The following is a 22,784-nucleotide window of genomic DNA, read 5'->3' as shown; positions in this document are numbered from 1 at the left end:
TTGGTACACTAAAAATGGCACCCAGCCCAAGAATCACCAAGTGGAACTTTACTGGAGAGTAGGTTAAAAATAAACTCCTTTATTATGTGAAAAACTCTTCAACTCCTTAAACATCCCTGTGTAATTTTCTGTTTTTTAATACAGGAGTGGCAATCTTGAAAACGCCACTTGGAAGTACCACTTGGAAACGGCAGGAGAACTGAGCCAAACATCCATGTAAAAGAAAGCCCACAGGTCTCAACTGTTAGACTCCATGACGTAACTTTTACTGATGATTAAGAAACTGTTTTAATAATCTCTCCACCTTTGGCTCTGTCAAGGATAACAAGGTAGTTCCTAAAATCATCATTTGCTATTGGTAATTAGCATAGGGCTTTTTTTTGTTTTGTTTTGGTTTGGTTTTTTGGGAGGGTGGGCAATCTGGCAATAACCCACTGCCGCTGAGTCAATTCCAACTCACAGTGACCCTACAGGACAGAGTAGAACCGCCCCATAGGTTTCCAAGGAGCAGCTGGTGGATTATAACTGCTGACCTTTTTGGTTAGCAGCCGAGCTCTTAACCACTGCGCCACCAGGGCTCCAATCTGGCAATATACATCATAATTTAAATGCATATGCCCTTTGATCCCATCATTTCATGATTAGCAATTTACCTTGCAGATCTACTCACACAAGTATTTTTGTGTACTATCTTGTTATCCTTGACCAGGCCAAAGCTGAAGAAATTATTAAAGCAGTTTCTTAATGGTCAACAAAGTTTACTTTGTGGAGTCCGATAGTTGAGAGATAAGCATTGCTTGTATATATGTTTGCCTCAGTTCTCCTGCCATTCCCAAATGGCATTTCCAAGAGACATTTCCAAGACTGTCACTCCTATATAAAAAAAAAAAGTCACCTGAATGCTCATTGTACAAGTGTTTGTAGTAGTAAAACTCTGACAACCTAAATGCCCATCAATAGGGCAGTAATTTTAAAAATGCACAGCCTATACACTAATGGAATAAGATAACTGTTATTTTTTAAAGGTGTTGATATGAAACAATCTCCAAGAGACATGAATAAAGTGAAAAAAAGTAAAAAACATGGCTTACTTAAAAAAAACACCTTTTAAATGTCAAGGAGCAGTCTGTGTGTGACAATGAAGGAGCAGTATGTGTGTGACAATAAAGGACACTCAGAAACAGGCAAGATCCCTGGGAGGATACACAAGAAGAAAGACCACATTCGAGGAATGGATACAGAGGGAGGGCCCGGGGACTTTGACTACGGCAATTATTTTTACTTTAAGCAATTATTACTTTCATAAATTAAAAGATTTTTTAATGCTCCAGAAGATTAGATGATTAGAGTTATCCCTGTTGTGTCTTTTACGTATTAAATTCTGGAAGGGAATTTGTCTCATTTCTTCTCCTTCCAGACAGAAGTGCTCGCAAACAGGTGAAACAGCACACTGCAGGAACCAAGGGTGGAATGAGAAACACAGGATAGCCAACCCGTAAACTAAATTATCATCACGGAAAAGACAAGACGTGCCACATGAATGACAATTAAATACACAAATCAAAGAAATTCTAAAGGCACTGGGTGCAGACTCATTAAGAAATCACATGCTAAGTCACATTCATACAGGAACTACCAGTTAGGACAAATCAGTGCTTGAGTTTGTGAACTGAGGAAAAACCATACTCCACACACAAGAAAGTTAAACACCCCGCATCTCCTGACATCCTGAACCGTGAGTACAGGTTAACGAAACAACCAAAAAGCTTTCACAAAGCATGCGAAGAAGACAGACAGCTCACCACCATGGGACTGCTTCGGGCTGAGCTTGTTCTTGATGAGTAGTAACTGTATTCAGATGGCTATAAAGTTTCCGAAAAGAAAGGTTTTACAACAATGATCAGCTCCTTTTCCTGCTGGGAACACATCAGTGCTCCGGATCTAACTCTGCCCCTGGTTCCCAGGGAGAAGGTAAACTTACCCCTGGTCAGTAACTCCACCTCACTCCCCCCCTCCAGACCTGCCAGCCCAGAGCGAGCGGGAGAGTGGACAGAGGGGCTGCCCTGAGCGGCTACTCTCATCCTCTTCCTGAGCAAGAAAAGAGGTTGTTCTACTTGTATTCCCTTCATACTTCAGGCCATGACTGCCAGCAGGCACGTTCTCACAGCCTGGGCAAGAGTCATAATGGCTAACTGAATGAATGATCACAGCTTATAGAGTAATCACAGGTCAGATTAAATGGCTTTTTCTTTATAAGTACGTGCCCGCCTACACACTACCCTTTTCACCACCTCCCCCCAGTTAGACTTACAGTTCGAGAACCATAAGGGTTATATAATCCACCATCGTACAATGATGCCTAAAGAACAAAGGAAATACCGTTTATCTATTCAGCATCAAAGTTACATAGAAAATGGCATAACTTCTTCGCAGTACTGAGTTCCAAAAACGTTTTGAAGAATGAATAAGTGTACAGCCTCCCAAGATGAGGACTCTGAAGACTGTAACATTCATTTACATGCACAAATATCCACATCAGTCTCATTATAACTTCAAGCTCACACTTCATTAGAAAAGCCCCACTAGTTACTTATTTCCTTTCATCATTATGTTATAAAACTGGGCGAACTAATATTTATGAATTAATTCTCTCAAAAGAGGGAATAGAGCAGAAAAGAAAACTGAGGTACAGAAAGCGTCTCGCTCACTGTCACAATAAAATGAAGTCACAGAGCTTCAGGTTCCCAGTCCACTAAAACAGGCCACAGCAAACAAGAGCTTGAAAGCAACCAGCTCACAGCCTGCACATTTCACAGAGCTACTGTTTCTGCTTTTCTAGTCAGCGTCTTGCTTTATTAGAGCCCGAGACTGAAGTGGCCAAGGTCACAGCAACAGGCTGTCCCGAAGGAAAAGATGACGTCCTTTACGTGGGCAGCCACCTCACGGAGTACCTGAGTGTGGTGAGAGCGTAAATCTACCTCCTTTCCAGGAAACGGACTAAGCAAGGCCCTACCACGGCCAGCAGCATTAACCTCTGGGAAGGGAGGGTATCGGTTCTCCCTACCCTAAAGTTTTGATTTTTAAGCACAGGCAGCACATTCCACAGGACACTCAGCAACAGAGCCACGTGTCCTTGACGGATTTGGGGGAAAGCTGTCAAGCCAGAGAGTCAGCAGCACGACCCCAGCACCTCCAGCAGTGCACACGCTGAAAGAGAGAAACACAAACCAGACTGGCACTTCTCAGCAGACCCGAACTGGCCGTAGGGGAGGCCTATGGAAAAAGTGCATCGTTAAAGGCGAAGACAAGTAACCAGTGGCTGGGAAGGCAACACGCTCGTACAAAATACTGACCCTGCGCCTCTTAGATGTTGCCAGCAGGTCGCTGTACAGTGAAGAGCACTGCTAAGAAACAAAACAAAACAAATGAGCAAAAAACAAAAACAAAGGAGAATCAGTCTCACCAGTGTGGGCTCACACGACTCAAGGTTATGATTTCATAATTCACTAGCAATTTCTGAGAGCTTAAGGTAGATGAGAAACACACAAAGTGAGAAATACGTCAGTAAGAAACCTTTCTGCACACCAATACTAAGGATAAGAAAGAAAAACATTCAGAACAGTTTTTTATAAACGTGCTTGGTCTTCTTAGTCTCTGAACACCACTGCTTAGAGACAGGACGGCAGCCTCAGAAGACAGAGTGGGACAGGCTCATGGGACAGGGAGTATGGCAAAGGGAGGCCATACCGCTCAGTCACCAGCAGCTCCTGTGATACCTTCAGTGATGCTGTGACAGACTCTTAATGGGCTTAGTCTGGTTATTGGGGAACCAGGTAAACGATCTCTGAGTTACAGCTTCAAACACTGCCCCAAATAGATTAGAAAACCCATATTTCAAAACAAGCCATGGACAAGGTGCCTTAGTTTAATCAGGTAAATTTACAGTCACAGTGAATTCCATGCACTAAGGGCACCGCACTTTTTAAAAAGGAATTTCTTTTCCTGATGTCATCTGAGGACACGATTTTCAGTTCTTTCTCACAAACCCAATCAGACATGGAAAAAAGAGCATCAAAGCTGTATGTACAGGTTTTATAAAATGAATTATTTTAAATGTACTGTGTGTCATATACTCAATGTGCATTTTAACTGTATGGTTTGCCAAATGCCTTGAAAAAGCAAAAGATCCTAACGTTAAACAAATAGCGTCTTGTCATTAATCCTTTTTATAGTTTAGATTCTCACATGTAAGCTTTTATTAAAAGGGTACCCACCATGAAGTGTCCTGATGCCTTCAAACTGATTCTGAAATGCATCAACTAAGATGGACTGCCAGACGGATAATTATGTGATAAAGGAAACGGAGTAAAACGCTAACTGTACAATCTAAGTAGTAGGTACATGGTGTGCACTGTACAATTCTCGGAACTTTTTTGTATGTTTGAAATTTCTCATTAAAAAGCATTAAAAAATGGTACTCACAAATATGGTAACTCAACAGTTCCCCTTTTTAAAAACACACTCACAGAGACTATGTGAATTCAGTGACCAAAACTAATGAATGCACACGCAGAGATTAGTTCTAACTAGTCAAAACGCAAACGAGGGAGAAGGGAGTTAGCAATGTGTTAAATGGGGATGAAACCCACAAGCCAGAACAGTGTAGACAAACCCGGGTGTAGGAGGCAGAGGTGGGTTTGCTATGCCTAAGAGTGCTGTAGTTTCTCTGGTCAAAGTAGAGGCCGCTCTGCAAAAAGCAACAGCAAACACATTTTTCTTAGATTAATGTTAATACTATACCAACAATACTCTGAACACACAAAGGCAAATTTTGATATTTTAAACCCCTTCTCCTCCAAAACAACGTCTTTAAAGCACTGGATCATGTTTGAAAGTAAAAACTAAAATAACAATTATTGTAAGTCTCTCAAGAGACTGGTATTAAAGTTGAACCGTTTTCAAACCAAGTCATTACTAATTTTTTTTACTTTAAAAAAAAAACAATAAACCCCCAGTCAAAATGAAATGGAAATAAGTGATTTATTTAAGTGTCATACTTAGGAATGTGCTTGGAAAATCCAGGACAACTAAATAATTACCACTTTTATAATCCATTTGGCAAAGCCATGGAAATGATTCAACAGTCATTTGATTCCAAACTTTGCCTAGCCTCACTACTTGTCAAAATAAACCGACTGAATTAAATTATTTAAAAAAGAGAGAGCTAAATATGGTTAGTCTGAACAATCTACAGCAGCTTCATTTTCAATACACAGCACAAAACAATAACTTCATACACTGTGTTTACCTGAGGGGGAGAAAATCATAATAAAATTCCCTTTCCTTTCTCTAGTCATGTATTTTACTCAAGGCTAAGCAAATTCAGGCAATTCCTGAATTAAAAAACTCCTGCACTGATGACAAGGAGCCCTGTGGCGCAGTGATTAAGCTCTCAGCTGCTAACTGAAAGGTTGGCAGTTGGAACCCACTAGCCCCTCTTTGGGAGAACCATGTGGCAGTGTGCGTCCGTAAAGATCACACAGCCTCGGAAACCCTATGGGGCAGTTCTACTCTGGCCTGCGGGGTTGCTGGGAGTCGGAATCGACTCCACAGCAGTGGGTTTGGCTTTCTGGTTTTCTATTGCTGACACTGTGATCCGGCACCCCTAGCACTCTCCCCTCCCTCCTTCTAGCAGCCAAAGCCTCCCAACCCTCTCTCCACTCCACCAAAGTCAGAGCCCCTTCCGTGGGAATCCTGAAGTCAGCAGGGAGCTCGGATTGCACTTCCTTTGCCAGTACTCCTATGGCAGCCTGACAGGAAGGAGGTGCTCCGAGCGCCCCAAGCGGGCATTCTGGAGACATTCTCCCCCACAGAAATGGTCTTCATGGAGGCTGGATTGGACACTATCAGTTCTGTAGTTTAATTACATTATAGGTTAAAGAGATTTCAAGTTAGCATGGGAGTTCTGCCATCACACTTTTTATTTCTACCAGAAAATGCATTCCACATTCCCAAAATCTGACCTAGAAACACATGTTCCAAATGAAACCTATTTTGTGAGTTGGAGTCAACTTGACAGCACCTAACAACAACATAACACCAAAACTAAATCAAATCAAATTTCTAAAATAAGGACGAGAACGTCACTGAAGCTACTCTTAAGGTCCAATCCAAAGGATGGTTCATAAAGGCAGATACCTGGTTAATGAGTTCTTGTGATACCTTACAACCTCTAGCCCCTGGGGTTAGCATATGTTAAATCTGACATTGAATCTTCTACATGAAAACAAAATTATTTTAATGGGGTTCTGATAAACCATGTAACATACATTAACAAGTTTCGATAATGCTTTAGGAGCACCCCAAAGCAATCATAATTCTTAAGTCCCCTAAAAATCCTCAGCAGAAGGAGACATACAAGACACAAGAGAACTAACCAGGGGATCTTTATGAGAACCGGAAGGCCTCCTCTTCATTCCGTAGGAGTGACTATAGGAATGACTCTGGAAGTGAATATTTTATATTAACTTTAATGGCAAAGTTTTAAAAGCAATTTTATGCAGTGAATCTTAAAATTATACACACAAAGGGTCCATATGAGAAAAAGAGTAGTCTACATGCAATCTATTCCCCATCTGTTAGTAAGCGACTCACTGCACTTGAGTGGACAAGATTCGTGGCCCCTCTAAGTTCACATCTGCACTCTCCCTCACTCCCCCTCTGCCCAGCATCCAATTCAATGTCCAGCCAGCTAAGGAAAATTTAATTAGGACTCAGAGCCAGACAGGATATCCGTGGGGATCTTCACCCCACACCTCACTGGAGTCCCTCTATCTTCTTTTTAAAGGTATGAGTGACAAGAGAGTCCACCTCCTTCTACTGTCTTCCTTACCAAGAAAAAAAAAAGAGGCCAAAAAGCAATCCTTTGGATCATCCAAAGCAGGACTGACAGAACAAAGAACACGACAAGGCACTGCCCTAGGCAGTACTCTCAGCCCAGGTTGGTGGCCCCAGAGCATGTGCTGCTCAGGGGGAAAACAGCCAAGATGTCACAGGCTGGCCAGCACAGGAGGAGCATTACTAGACAATCGCCTTGTATAAGGAAGCTTTGAAGAAAGAACTGTCTCAATACATAACTTCTGCTAGGGGTACCGAGAGCCAAGTGTATATGAGGGGGCGGTAAAGGACAGCAGAACTACTAAAAAGGCCAACTGGCAAACAAGAAATTCAATCTGGCTATGTACTGCTTGCCTGAAATGAGGGGAGCAGCTGGAAGTGTCCTCTCTATCAACTGCCAAACGCAGGTGAACACTCTCTGCTCCAGGCAAGCCATCTCACGCCTGTGCAGCTAGGCTTCAAATCAAGGATCATGAACTCCTTTTTCAATATGCATATCTTTCATTTTATACATCACCCTGAACATTTTAAGAGATGCCTATATAGTCTAGACACTCAGGTAACCTTCTGACATAGTATTAACCCAAGAAAAGCATGCTATAGCTTAACTTCCTTGGTTAAAATGACATACTACAAAAAAAAAAAAAAAACTAAATCAAACCAAAATGCTCAGACATACTGGTGTCTCTGGTTTCACCTGGGACTGCTAGATGTTTCTGTTAGTGACCTTACACCTGCTAGCTCACGACACATAACAGGAAGCACAGCCGGTCCTGCGCTCCCACAGCTCAGCGTGTAACCAAACCTGTGAGGAACACGCCTCACTGGGCACTGAGTGCGGATCAGCTGGCTGGCTGGCTCATCATTCTAACAAAAGATGTTGTTAATACCAACTGCAGTCCTGAACAGGGAAGCAAATCATTTTCACTGATCTTGAAATTCTCAAAGAAAAATTATTACTCAAATGATAAATTATCATGCAATTACAAAACAGTAAGTTTGGCTCCCCCACAACATCATAACAAACCCGTGAAAGTTAGTCACAATCAATGATTAGCATCACCAGGTGGGGATAAAGTAAAACTCTGCATTTAACACAGTCATGCACTACGTACTAATGATGGAAGTCTGGAGGATCTATCCTTGATAGCATCATACTGGATTTCAGAAAAAGGTGAGAATTGGATGTATTTCCAAATTAAGAAATACAAAGAGAAAAAAAAGGAACATTTGCAAAATTATTAGAAGTCCAGCACTATTTTTTAAAGTCAAATATTATCAAATGCGAAGGTTATTGCACTTGAATTAAAGACTATTCTCCCCCCCGGCCACTTTCTCCTACTATAAACTGTTGCTAAACTGTGTGTGTATTTAAAATTGCATGTCTATTTCTCTTCTAAGTAACAGAACTCATAATCTTAATGGTGAGAATTCAATCTCAGTACACAATAGCACAAAACACTTAAGGAACCTTTAAATGCAGGGATTAAGCATTCTGAAGTCAAAAGATGCTTTACTTTTCATTATTTTCCCATCATTTGAAACATGGACAGGCAATGAGGCAAGAGTACAGAATTGGCAGGGTTAAGCTTAGAAAAAACAACAGCATCAAAATGGGGAGAGTTCCCTTGGATCTGCCTGCAGAAACACACCTGAAAGGCATCCTTCCTCAAAAACCTTCCCCATTAAAAATGCTGAACAAACTGAGAGACGGGGTCAGATCAAAGTATATTATTAAATGTAAATCAAAGAAAAATATATAAAATGTATGTTAAGACCAGAAAACCTACATTTTATGTAGGGTCCTTAAAAAAAAAAAAAAGTAAAATATGTAATGTCACATTTCAAATCCAAGTACCTAAGTAATAACTACTGTACTCAGATTTGTGGTTTCCAAACATTACTTCTTTAAGCATTCTGACTTACCTGTCTGAAGCAATCTCAGCCAGGACACCAATGTATAAAATAAATAAAAGTAATGAACAAGTTCCTCTGGCAGTTTAAATATTTATTGTTTGGTAAATGTATCTTTGGAGCACAGTGGTTAAGAGCTCAGCTGCTAACCAGAAGGTCGACAGTTCGAATCCACCAGCCACTCCTTGGAAACCCTATGGGGCAGGTCTACTCTGTCCTGTACAGTCGCTATGAGTCAGAATCGACCCAATGGCAACGGGTTTTGCTTTTTTTTTTTAATCCTAAAAACTACCAGAAAAGACAAGCAATAAGAGTGTTATTATTGCATGTGTAACAAAATTTTGTTTATCCAAAATTGTCTAAAATGTATAATGAAACTTTCCGAGGTGTTATTTGCCTGAAAATAAAGTTCCTTATCTACAGTAAATTTAATTTACTTTTCTCAGTTAATATCTAACCCATTTGTTTAAAAGGGAAAGGAAAAAAAAAATGATCAAAACACATTATTACTCAAGCCACACATTCTAGCATATACACTATTCCATCCTCCCAACCAGATAAATTTCATTGAAGAGAGTAGCCATCTTATTTCTTCAGCATAGGATTTAACACAGTTGAATTGAAATTAATCTATTCCGTTTCCTTTTCCAAAATATAATGGTGAATTCAGCTGGGTTTAAAAAATTGTTGAATCTATCTGACAGAGAAATCCATGACTTGGACATCCAAATTGCTACTAGAACATGGAGCAAAGAAAAAGAACTCGTACAATAAATAACAGTTGATATTTATGTTATTTTAAAAGCAAAATGATTCCTCAAAGGAGAAAAATCAAAAATATCAATGGCTCTAGCTAAAATATTTCCAAATTTGTTATTAACATTTACCAAAATATATATATATATATTTTAAAACTCTCAGAACAATTTGCCTGTAAGTTTTCATTTGGAAACAAAACATAACAGCAAAGAGGTATGGAAACAAAGCTAACCGAGCATCAACTTCTATCAGAATGTACCTACTTCTCAAAACCCCAGAAGGCTGAGTCAACCAGCAGCGAACGCATAATACCTAACACCGTAACACCATGCATTTTTCTGGGCTACACACCATGATGTCTTTCCTTTTGGGGGTACTGGCTCTGCTCCAATGTGTCCCAGTTATATCCTTGGATGGGTTCTTCAATGGAATTAAACAGTGTAATGATAAAACACAAATTGCAAACATTTTAAGAAAAATAAATTCATTAAATTATACTAAGGCCATTGATACATAAATAGGAACTAAACATGTCCACCAATGAGAAATAGCAATGTATGCCTGACTGCTCTGATTCAAGCTCATCTCATCTGGATCACCTGTACCTTACAGTTTTCTTGTATTCCAGCATATAAAGCAGTGACAGTCGACAGTATAACCAAGCTTTGTGAGTTTTTTTTTAAGGCAGCCACTCATGTTCCACATTGTCAATGGTCTAATCGTCGTCATAACTAATAGATACAGGCTGTTTCAATTCTAATCTCAGGGTTTTGATACAATCCTCCTTTCTCACCACACCACCAACACTCTTGAACTACCTTTGCTCTTTTTATTCCTATACTGAATGTCTACAGGATTGACACCAATGTTTCCAGCCTGAATACCTTCCGACAGGTCACCTTTCAAAAAGGCAGTACCTGACCTAGAAAACAAACAACACACGTGAGGGATGTGCTTCTTAGTTCATTCAAGTATATGAGACCAAATGGGCAACAACTGCCCAAAAGCAAAGAAAAGAAAGCAGAAGAGACAGGAAAACTGGACCAATGGACACACAGAACCTAGGGTGGAAAGGGAAAGGGGGAAAATGCTGACACAATGCGGGGATTGCAACCATGTCACAAAACAATTTGCACGGGTATTTTTAAATGAGAAACTGATTTGTGCTGTAAACTTTCACCTATAGCACAATAAAAAAGAACAAAAAGGGAGTACCTGAAAGTTAATCAGACAAAAGGTCAAAGTCCTAACAAGATAGCATAAAACCATAAATACACATCTCCTCACATCCAGGCACTGCTAATGTTCATATACCAAATACAAGGTTCAAAAAGTAGTAGCATTTTAAATACACGGCTCATAAGTAAAGTTTCTTAAAAAAAAAAATAACGAGCAGAAAAACACCACAGCCTCAAAATTATATGGCAAGCCACGAGAAAATTCAGGTCTGTGGTTTAGGTCCTCACATTTATTTTTATAGAGAACACAGTTAGCCATATATTCAGCTAAATGAAGATGATAAAGCTATCTTTAAAAGCAAATAATCTGATGAAAATTGAGAACTCCCAATATTACCTAGGAAAAACAAAAAAAAAATTTTAAAACTTAATTATATTTCTTTTAAAGAGTGTTACTAATGAGCTTTCAGATATATTTCCAGGAAAATCTAAATACTTAAAGCATGTTGGATATATACTCTCAGTAAAGTACTACAGTCTCTAGGGTATAAACCTTTCATTAATCTTTAAGATCACACACTAATTTTTGAAAATATTCAGCACTTACCCTTTTTCCCGTGGTAACAACTTTTCACAATTACCACAATAAAAACACTGTAAGTGTTCTAGTTATGTCTTAAATTTTTTTAATGATACAATTTCCATCAAAAGAAAATCAGTCTCATTACTTTATAGATACTTGGGGTAAATAATTCCTCCAACAGTTTAACTGCACATTTCTTTTTGTTTGTTGGTTTATTTGCAGATTTGTTTTTTAAGACTCCTACATTAGGTCAAATTCAGTTGCTTTTACCTTTAGGTTAAACTAACATGTAATCAAGTTTCCCTGGGGCCACAACAAATTTAAATGTGACCAGTTTCAGAACCACTATGTAAAAATTCACACTAGGAACATCATACCTGAAAGCAAAGGAAAAAGCCCTACATTTAAAGGCCCGGGGGGGCGGGGGGGGGTAGTTGTTTTCACAGTCCTTGATACTCAACTTTTAAGCTTTCAATACCAACTCCATGTATGATTCTTTTCAAAGTATTTAAAGAGAAAAATCAAAGTTATCTCCAAGAAGAAGCTTGACACATTTATTATCTTAAAGCTTTTCTCCTATGCCATTATTTTTAAGCTGCTGATTGTCTTAGATTTCTGTAAAGGCTTGTTAATATTCTTGTAAGTCTAAACTTTCATAAGTAAGCAAAATGTTTATGGCTCAAAAATTAGTTTACTAGCTTACTCTAAAAAGACAGGAGATTACATTCACTAACATGAAAATAACCTGTATGGAAGACTTAAAAATACAAACATGTCAATAACGAACAAGCCAGAAGACACTTTAGTTTACTATAATGTATTTTTATACATTAAACAAGGCGGAAAGAAAGAGGACTTAGGGAAAGTTAACAAATACAGACCTTAACATGAAAAATCATTTTACTGATGAAAAATCTAGGTGTAAGCAAGTATATATACAATATTATCAATGTGCAAATTAAAAGCCTTGCTTTAAGATTTAGCGCACAAGTCTTAAAGAGTGATCACTCACAGCACATACGTAAGCCTTTAAGGAGCAGCTTCTCGTGTACCTTGAGTAGCAGCAATTACATGCTAAAAGCTGTGAGCGTTCCGTAAAATGTTCATCGAAATGTCAACGCATGGTAACTCCTATACATATAACAAGCAGGGAATTTGCCAAATCAATCTCTCAATTTTTCCATGTAGCAAAATTATAATTAGTCACCCAAGGCTCAAAATTATTTCCCATTTAATTATCATTTTTTTAAATATGAAAAATGGAGAAAACCTGAAAGTCAGAACCAAGCAGAGGTTAGTCTATAAAATCAATCTTATTGTTTTCTTTGATTTTCCAAAATCAAAAGTCCTTCTATAGAAAGAGTAGAAACATATAATAGATGAAAATACGCAATTTAAAAACTGATTTACTGTACAGCAATAATTTGAGAGGAAAGCATCATTTTCCAACAAAAAGACATCTACGATAGTTTCTGTTTTTTTTTAAGAGACAAAGGAACACATGGACACCGTCAGATTGTTTAGCCAAGGATGATGCAGAAAGCTCACACATACAAGCTTTGCTATTATGGTGTAAGCAACTTAGAATACCAACCCTGTGACTGCCAAGACTTCGAACAGACATTGCATCCTCAACTCCCTGATAAAAATAAGAACAAACAGTAAAAATTCATGAGTGACTACTTTAAGCTAATGGGGAAAAGTGTTAGGGGCAAGTTTATAGGTTACTACAAACCAGATAAGGACGATGATGACTGGACCGGTGGGAATACCTGGCCTTTTCCGAATCTTCCTGGGAAAGGATAAAGTAGACCGAGAGTTAATCACTGCTTAGAGGTTATCAGAACAATCGAGCACAATCGGTTAACAGAAGAGTAACACCTTCCTTCCTTATAACACCAGGTCTGGACAACTTAGCTTCAAAAGCTGAGTTCTGGGCAGCCACATGCTTTGGCTGGAAAGAAAGGAGAAGTAATCGTGCAACGTTCTCATTTTATCAGGTGTATGTATGCCTGACCACTTGTAGACTCTGTGTATGACCAAGCGAGCTCAAAATATCAAGATGAAAATAAAGGAGTATACTTATTAACAAACAGAAACTTAGTTCAGCATTAAAAGTAAATCTTCGTCAACTTCTTATTGTGGATCTCAGTTTATCCAAGGCGGGAAGAAACGTCTACCTTATCCCAGATATCTTTTAAGGAGACAGTGTGTTGCCCCACAGGGACTTTGGTTATAATTCCACGCTCACCGCGGAGAATTTCAGTTTCTTTTCTTTCAGCACTCTGGACTGGAAACGAACAATTAAATGAAATGACAGCCTCTGACTGTGCGTCCTTAATATAAACAGCTACTTCTAATTAGACAAAACTGGGTATTTTAGAACTGCTGAAGTTATCAAGTCATGCATTAAGACGACTGTTAGAAACAAAAAATTGACCGCAGCCTGGCAGCTGACTAAACTAAATGCAGTTCTAAAATTTTTCACATGTAGGGATTAGCACTGGAATATTAAGTCCTGAGTCAGGTAAAATCAAATGGCTAGTCCCTAGACCCTAACCACCTGAAACTATAAGGAATGTCTGATCTTTCAGAACCTCAAAGTCCAAAGCGTTAAACTAATTTGCATTGACTAAGAATCCACGTGCAACTGGGTTCATAGCTAATCAACACTATCTTTTCCAAAAAGAACTAATTCTCGACACCGTGTGGCAATCCAGCATGATCATTATGCAGGTGAAACAAAAAGATGTGCCTATGCCTGACCATTCATTTCAAATTCAGAAACAGTAATTCAGTTGCAAGACCACAACTTAATGCCTTATTTGGGTCATCATCTTTGAGCATAATTTCACAAAAAATCCTGGCTGACACCTGCTGTGTGCACTGAGGCATGTGATCAAACCTAATCCGAAGTCTGTTATAAGCATCAGTAGGATTCCACAATTTCTGATTTCCAATAGAGTGTTCTGATCTGTAGTATTCATCATTGATTTACATTTTTTGTTATGCAACAGAAGCATATAATAACCTACAAGAAGCCAAGCAAAACCCTTCCCTTTCTTTGAACATCAGGCAATACTACAAATGTTTGAAGGCATGTGCCTTAGCCCATCAAGGTGGATATAGTTTATTAAATGGTAACCAGTTCTAGGCTAGTTAACTTGGATCATTTCAATAGCCTTGTGCTATGCAGGTGGGTTAATTCTCCATGCTCCAGCACCCCAGTTACTATTTGAGGTACTAGGGTGATATACATGGTGTAAGAAAGTTCATGTGATCCTGTCCAATCTTCCCTTTATTCTACTCTTTCTTTTCATTCCACCTATCCCACAAAAGCACTTTTTAAAAACCCATCAGTAAAGAGCACATCCCATCAAAGATGTAGTTAAGACAGAACATTTCATATTTATTTTCAATTATGCCTATTATAAAAATAATTTAAATAAAAATATCTTATTAAGAATTGATATACCTCCACATTTAAACAGTTTTTCTTTCTAGCCCCATTTTTAAAATGGCTAAAAGACTTGAGAATACTACAGAATAAAGTGTAAACTCCATAAGGCCAGTTAATTTGAACACAGAATATAATTCATTCCACAGCCATAAACTATACCTTAAGCCAGCACTATCGAATAGAACTTTCTGTGGCAATGGAAATGTTCTGTATTTGTGTTGTCTGATATGGTGGCCACTAGCCACATGACATGCTGAAAGCACAAGTGGGGAACTAAATTTTTAATTTAATTTTAATCTATTTAAATCTAATTACCCACATGTCGCTAACAGCTACTGTACTGGACAGCACCTAAACCTATCTGATAAACGCATACTCGGGTAAAACAGTAAAGGCAATTCTTTCATTACATTAAAAAAAACTCAAAACACATATTCCACTAAGAATCTGCCAGTAAGGTCACTCCTGTACAGAAAGGCAAGGCATTTGGGCAGACTTTAAGTGCTCCTCCCTTGAATACTTCTGCACAGTGGTAAATGTGAAGAAAACAGAAGAAACCCCTTGGCTAACAGACCCTGGAAGCAACCCCAGAATTACTTTTAAGAGCTAGATGACTCCTCAGAGCTCCTCTAGCCTGATCCCTTTATTTTACAGTAAAAAACCCGCAGCACAGAGGGATTAAGTAACATGCCCCAGGTCATAAAGCTAGGAGCAGCATTCAGATCTCCTAACTCTCCAGACCACCCATAAAGACACCATGCAACACTGGCTAAATCTATGCTAACTACATAAAAAGAACAGGAAGAAGACGACCAGCTATCCTGATTTTTACTCAAGAGATTTCTCCTTCTCTGGAAGAACAAAAAGCTTCATTTCCCAGGTATTTTTAGACACTGTTTAAATTGACAATTGGCTTTTCTTTAATTAATAGCCCCAGTGGCCAAATGGGAAAAGATCTCAGCAAACTGGGTTCCTGGATACCAATCACAAAGCAGAGGATGCCTCTCCTCCACAGTCAGTAAAGCAGTAAGTTCTCATCATCCTGGGTGTGGTTAGCAAGAAAGGACCGCAGGCTGAACAAACACGACAATTGCTTAAAAGATAGGTTTATATTTGTTCGAGACTTTCTGGAAAATTATGTTTTCATACTTTTAGATTAAATTAATGGAAATGAAACATACACTCTGCTTTCAAAGGTTCACTTGAAGTGAGGATAAAGTGGTTTTATTAAAAGAAAACCACAGCCCCCTGAATACAGCTGGCCATCACCTCTGTCAACAAATAAGGTTTATTAAGTCAGGGACGGAGCCATGCCTTCAATTTCAAATGAGGAAACCTCAGTAACTGCATTTTCTCTTTTGAGTCACCAACACACTACTGATTAAGACACTCAATTTAAAAATACGATCATTAGGCTCATGGAAAGTTGGCTAAACTAAGACTATCTGAAAGTCAAGGCAGACTTAGACCTTTCCTTCTTGCTCCCTTCACCTTCCAATTCACTAGCAGCTGTGGCACTACCTCAGACCTTCAAATTCTGGCTCTGTCAATGACTAAGCAAGTTGTTTACTTCAATCATCTATCTCCTTACCTATAAAATGGAGACAGTGGTACCTGTCTTATAATGTGACATGAAAACCTACGTAAAAAGCATCAGCACAAGCGTGCAATACAAACTCAACTCCATTCCTGGGCCTCATGCCTTTGCTTTCCTATTCACATCGTCAACATTCTCTCTTCACAAAAAATGTATTGAAATTAGAAGAAATTTTTAATATGGGAAGATTCTTCCTTCTGGTAACGGATAGTTCTATTGTTTGTGTATGCACCATTTATTTCGCTATGAACTCACTAGCAATTTATATGTTAGATTGTGACTGTCACATGCCAACTTCTACCATGGGCTGGCAGACAGAAGGCAGTCAGAGAAATGAGAAAGAATTGAGAGGAAGAATCATTTGAAAGGAGTAAAAGCAAGGCTCAGGAGCGGTGAGAGGTGATCATGATTGGCATGAAACTAAACTCTGCCTTCTCTGGCGTCCAAGTCCTAGTCATCTCTCGAGACTTGGGTTAGTCACCACCTGCATATTAAGCCTCTAACCCAAATCACCCCCACCTCCACACAAATCTAGCACAGTCACTGCCTAAACTGCATACATTTCACAGAGATTAAAAAAAGAGACACTTATCTTCATGACCCTTGAACACAGGAAATACTAGACTTTTCATCTGGGCTTTTCTTCTTAATGTTTGTATGTCCTAAGACATTAAAATCTTAGGTAATATAATTTTAGAATTATAATACACAATTAAAAAGAACTAATATTTCCATGAAAAACAATTGTAGGCAAAAGTGATTTCTTTTACTCACATGAAACACTCTTAATGCACTGTCAGTAATGTTAGCCCAGTTACATGCAGAAGACGCTTTAAATAAAACCAATTAGACTAGCTTTAGTTACAAGAAAAGGCAGATTCCACACCAAAGTAACCGACACATACATGAAGAGCCGCTTAATTCAACATCTTCTTTCTCTTTTCTAAAACAATAGCACAATGAGAATTATAATAAAGTTTTAAATTTATAGGTCATTCCAGCCACAAATATTTTAATTCCTCGTTGTACCTTAAAACATTGATACAGAAAGGATCTGCTTATGAAAGCTGCTTATTTAACATCAATTAGACAGTGGCTCTTAGCTCTGTGAGGATCACAGACTCCTTCGAAAATTTGATGATAAAAACACCTGGGGCGCTTCCTATAAAATGCACGCACATTCACAGTTTTGTATGGGATTTTAAGGCTTCATGTTCCCCTACTTCTCAAGCTGTTCGTATACCAAGTTAAAAACCTCTCCAACAGGAGACGGTTGGGGAACTCAACTTTGAAAAAGATCAAATTTAGGAATAATTCACAGTGACGCATGCTCTGCTAGCTCACAATTTTTTTTTGTAGCCACCAAATTTGAGAGTTGTGGCAGAGGACTTGAAAAGGGAGGTGAGAAAGCTGAAAAAATAAAGAGTAATCTTTAGAAAAGATGAAAGAATGACTTGATCCATCTCTCAGTCCAGATCCTGCTAACTTAGTAATATGAGAGAGAGGGGAAGAGGCAGCAAGGCAGAGAGACAGAGAGAGATTGAGATTAATTGATTAATCCTTCCTGGTAAACAGCATTCATGAAACGCTAAAAAAAAAAAAAAGAAAGAAAGAAAATGGCTGAACTCTAAGTACACGTTAGGCCCACTGTAGACAGAACAGATACTCTGACCTTTAGGTTCACACATGCCAAACACTTTCACTTTGCAAACTATTAGTCAATGTTTTACTTCAAGACTGCATTATGTCAGCGACTGGTCACAACATGCATGCCAGGCAGTCCTGGCCTACCAGCCACTTCTGAATCTGTCCCCACTTCCGGTCACAGGAATGATGAGAGTGCTACAAGGGCAAAAGTTTCATAAATGGAAGTTTTCCAACACACTGCATTCTCCAAAAAGCCTCAAATCAATCATAGAAATCTTCACTGAAGAGCAATGATAGCAGATTCAAAGTAAATCACACGTTCAAAACGTGGAAACTTACTGAGCTAAATATGCGCTCAATAGGAAAGACATACACGGTTCTCTATAGTTTAGAGGACCCGAAACAGAACTTATACTCGGTCATTGTCTCCTCCTCTTATAATTTACTAGAATTTTAGGAGTATAAAAAACAATGCATTGCAACATTTCCATTTCCAGCCAAGAACTGCATTCAATATTTGAAACTATATATAATGTTTAAAAAAAAAAAAAAAAAAGCAACTTTGTGTTGTTCTGAGCTGTGACAATATGGAATCTAGAAATTTCTCCTCAAGCTGTTAGCAGGAGATCCACATCCAACATCAAAATAAATGTTTAATACTGTTCTGCAGATGTTTTCCCCCTTCACACTAAAATAAGACATCAGAAATATTTTACTGGGAATTTTCAGAGCCACATTAATGTCAGAAGGGAAAGGTAAAAAGAGGAAATGAATATACCTTCCATTTTAAATCAGCCCAATTTCTATATGTCTTTTTTCTAATATTGAAAATTTCTAAAAATCAACCATAAACCCGGCATAGACAAACCAAAGTACTGATGGTAATCACTTCTTGCCAGTATTTTTTGATCCTATATATGGATATTGGTTTGTAATAACACAAAATTAGGATCCTACCAGTCTTAGTTTTCTTTTTTCCCTCCACTAATTTTCTTGCATGAATTTTTCCTCTATTATTAAATATGCTTCAAAAATGTATGGTTGACTCATGGGACAATTAGGTTAAGTGGCATAACTTAGTTCATAAAGATAATGTTCTACATCCTAGTTTGGTGAGTAGCGTCTGGGGTCTTAAAAGCTTGCGAGCGGCCATCTAAGATACAACTACTGGTCACTTCTCATCTGGAGCAGAGAGTGAAACAAAGACTCGAGGAAGAGATCGGTCCACTGGACTGACGGCCCACGCAAACCACAGCCTCTTCTAGTCTGAGACTAGAAGAACCAGATGGTGCCCGGCTACCGCTACCGACTGTTCTGACCAGGGACGCAAGAGAAGGTCCCAATCAGAATGGGAGAAAAATGTAGAACAAAACTTTAATTCATAAAAAAAGATCAGACTAACTGGACTGACAGAGGTGAAAGGAAACCCTGAGACTATTGCCCTAAGATACCCTTTTAACCTGGAACTGAACCCATTCCCGGAGGTCACCTTTAAGCCAAATAACAGATTGGCCTATCAAATAAATAATAACACTCGTGGGGAATGTGCTCCTTAGAACAGTCAACCATACGAGATGAAAGGGTCAATACTTACCAGAAAGCAAAAATGAGAAGGCAAGGAGGGGCAGGGAAAGTGGATCGATGGAAACGGGGTAGGCACAGCGGAAATGGGGAAAGTGCGGACACGTTGCGAGGGATTGTAATCAGTGTCATGGAACAATCTGTGTGTGAACTGTTGAATGGGACCTAATTCACTGCGTAAACTTTCACTAAAACCAATAAAAATATTCAAAACAAATATGGCTGAATCACTTCATAGTATTTTACTATTTAGATATCATAACATTACTAATCCAAATACTAGGCTATTTCAGACTATAATAAATATAGTCTCTAAGCTCATCTTTGCTAACATAAGTAAAGCGTTTATAACACTGTATTAACTTATAACAATGCACATAGTAAGGGCTATAGATGTGTTTGCTGTTATTTAAAACAAACATTGCATTTGATTTGCTGATATAAAATAGCTTGTTAAAATACATACATCAGATTATACTGTGCCCAGTGTTTCAAAGGGAACCGGATTCACGTCCGAAGTAAATTAGCCAAGTACTAATTTTTTCAGGACTAGCACAGAATCAGGGTTACTCTCCCAGCTTCCCCAAATTACCTCTTTCTGTTGTCGTTCCAGTTCTCTCATGCGTATATCTCTTGCTTCTGCCCGGGCGGCCCGTTTTGCTGCTAGCCTTGCCTCTGCCTAAAAAGCAACATAAAGATTCAGCTTAAAACAAAACAACAACTACCAAAAAAACTTCTACACCAGATTTGAGGATACGGAAGGGGGGAAGGACAGGATTCTCACCTATCAGCAAGTTTGACTGATTTCTTCAGTCAAGCCCTAGTCACTCATTTCTGTCTCGCCTCCAAGAGTCTCTCCTAAAATCTGGGCCTTTACATTTAGCTGTACATTCAAAACATTTCACACTGAATTCATCATGTCTCTTCAAATTTGCTTTTTTGCTCCCCAGAATTTCTTTCTCTATCAATTCAATCGTCCAAACTAGAAACTTCAGAACCAGCATCTACTAAATTTTGTATGTTGCCAATATTCAATCCCCAAGTACCGCAGGTCCTCCACCGCTGAGTCTCAAATCCATCCTCACTTTCTTTATCCTCACTGTTTCTGCTTGTTTCAGGAGCTCATCATCTCTCTCTTTTTTGGAGTTGTAACTCACACACATAAAATTCACCCTTTTAAAGTATACAATTCAATGACTTCTAGTATATTCACAAGGTTGTGCAACTATCAGACCAATGCATAATTCCAGAACATTTTCATCACTCCAGAAAGAAATGCTATCGCCATTAGCAGTCACTCCCCATCCCCTTCTTCCCCTAGCCCCTGGCAACCAATAATCTACTTACCATCTCTACGGATTTGTCTACTCTGGACATTTCATATACATGGAATCAGACAATAGGAACTCCTCATCTTTTGCCTGGACTACTGCAACTGCCTCTAAATCCATCTATCTGCCTGCAGAATCTGCCCTACAATTCACCATCTACATGGTTACATGACTGCCAAACGAGGCGTTCTCAAACCACATTTCTGAGCATGCCACTCTACGTGAAACCCACCACTGGCTCCCCATCACCTGTGGTTAAGGCATAGTTCCTGAGAAGAGCACAGAGAGAGGAGAGAGGAGAAAGAAGCAAACACTGACAGTTCTTCACAGTCAGATCCCCGCCCGACTTCCCGTCCTTGTCCCACATGCACCAGCTGCATCCCATCTCCCCCTGGAATCCTCTTCACAGACTGTTTGCCTGGCAGGAGGTGCTCTCCCTTCTCTCTCATTCAGCTCAAGGTTACCGTCCACGAAGGTTTCCTCCTTCTCTCCTTTACAGGTTAATACTCTGCGCATGCCTCTGCTGTGGCTTTATTACACTGCATTAAAAATACATGCTTCTCTTACCCCGCAAGTTCCACGCCTAAGTGTCTGTTCAATAATCAAATGAATACATACCTGGACCAGTTTATCAAGGAAATACTTGATATACCACATCAAACTTAAAAATCTTCTCACTCTTGGGGTTTCTATCTTGTAGTGGTTCCCTCTGCTCTTAGCCACAAACCAAAAAACCAAACCCATTGCCAGTGAGTCGATCCCGACTCATAGCGACCCTATAGTACAGAGGAGAACTGCCCCATAGGGTTTCCAAGGAGCGGCTGGTGGATTTGGACTGCTGACCCTTTGGTTAGCAGCCCAGCTCTTAACCACTGCGCGACCAGGCCTCCCTAACTCTAATTCAGATTTCCCCTCTGGTAACTACAGTAGGTGCTTCTTCCTGTGTTGTTATACGGGTAGTCCCCGACTTACGACATATCCGAGTTACCACAAACCACACTTACAACTATCTTCTTTTCTTTTTTTTTTTTTGGTACATCTTATTCATAATATGTACTACATACAATGCTGCAGCGTGAATTTGCTGAGATTATCATTCTCAGGGGTTCACTGCCAGATGTTTATATGTAATTTTTCCAACCTTCAAAGATCGGATTTATAAAGATACTGATAGTAAAAGGCAATAATAATAAAAATGTGACAAAATAAATAAATAAAACTGAGGTATTCGACTTATGTCAGAACCGACTTACACTGGAGTTGTCGGAACAGAACTCCGTCGTAAATTGGGGACTACCTGTATTTGTGCCCAGGTCTCATATTAAGGGCTCAGCCAGTGGTCACCAGGGTCCGCCAAGTGTAAGTAACAATGGTAGGTGCTGAAAATACAGAGTAAGGTAACATCTTTGCCCTAAAGAAGCTCACAATCTAGTTGAGGACAACAGAAATACAATGTTTACAGGGAAGGAAGCCATGCAGGAGGAAGCAACTAAGATTTACTTGGCAAGACCACAGCAGGGTTCAGAGGAGAGTGACAATTTAATACAGTAGTTAACTCTCATTCAACTACCCCTGTTCTGGAAATTTCCCAGTCTGCTTACCTGGCCCTTTAAAAGTGGAAGTCCTACAAAGTACACTGCAATTTACCAACCCCAAGATCTAACCATGGACATGCCCGGAGCAATTAGTTTTCCCAACTGGATTTTATATTGGTCTCTGTCTTTAAAAATAAAACCTATAGTAATAAAAAAACTCCCAACCAAAAAAAGCCCTGGCCCAGATGGCTTCACTGGAGAATTCTACAAAACATTTACAGAAGAGCTTGTACCGGTACTAC

General features: G+C 39.2%; 1 protein-coding gene across 1 annotated transcript in view; it reads right to left on the bottom strand.

Annotated features, from left to right (window-relative positions):
* LRRFIP2 (LRR binding FLII interacting protein 2) overlaps positions 1 to 22,784 on the bottom strand; it is an 83,938-nt gene that overhangs the window by 44,571 nt on the left and 16,583 nt on the right. The window contains exons 2-9 of the mRNA XM_023732204.1: positions 20,209 to 20,295; positions 13,067 to 13,123; positions 12,926 to 12,970; positions 6,438 to 6,503; positions 4,673 to 4,747; positions 3,354 to 3,404; positions 2,312 to 2,359; positions 1,774 to 1,862 (exon numbers count right to left, since the gene is read on the bottom strand). Of these exons, the coding sequence (XP_023587972.1) occupies positions 1,774 to 1,862; positions 2,312 to 2,359; positions 3,354 to 3,404; positions 4,673 to 4,747; positions 6,438 to 6,503; positions 12,926 to 12,970; positions 13,067 to 13,123; positions 20,209 to 20,295 (518 nt within the window). The remainder of the gene's footprint in view (positions 1 to 1,773; positions 1,863 to 2,311; positions 2,360 to 3,353; positions 3,405 to 4,672; positions 4,748 to 6,437; positions 6,504 to 12,925; positions 12,971 to 13,066; positions 13,124 to 20,208; positions 20,296 to 22,784) is intronic.

This window comes from Trichechus manatus, unplaced genomic scaffold, assembly GCF_000243295.1.
Source record: "Trichechus manatus latirostris isolate Lorelei unplaced genomic scaffold, TriManLat1.0 scaffold00049, whole genome shotgun sequence".
In the NCBI taxonomy this organism is placed as follows: domain Eukaryota; kingdom Metazoa; phylum Chordata; class Mammalia; order Sirenia; family Trichechidae; genus Trichechus; species Trichechus manatus.
The sequence above is the reverse complement of the archived record's forward strand: the minus strand, read 5'-3'. Positions and strand labels throughout refer to the sequence as shown.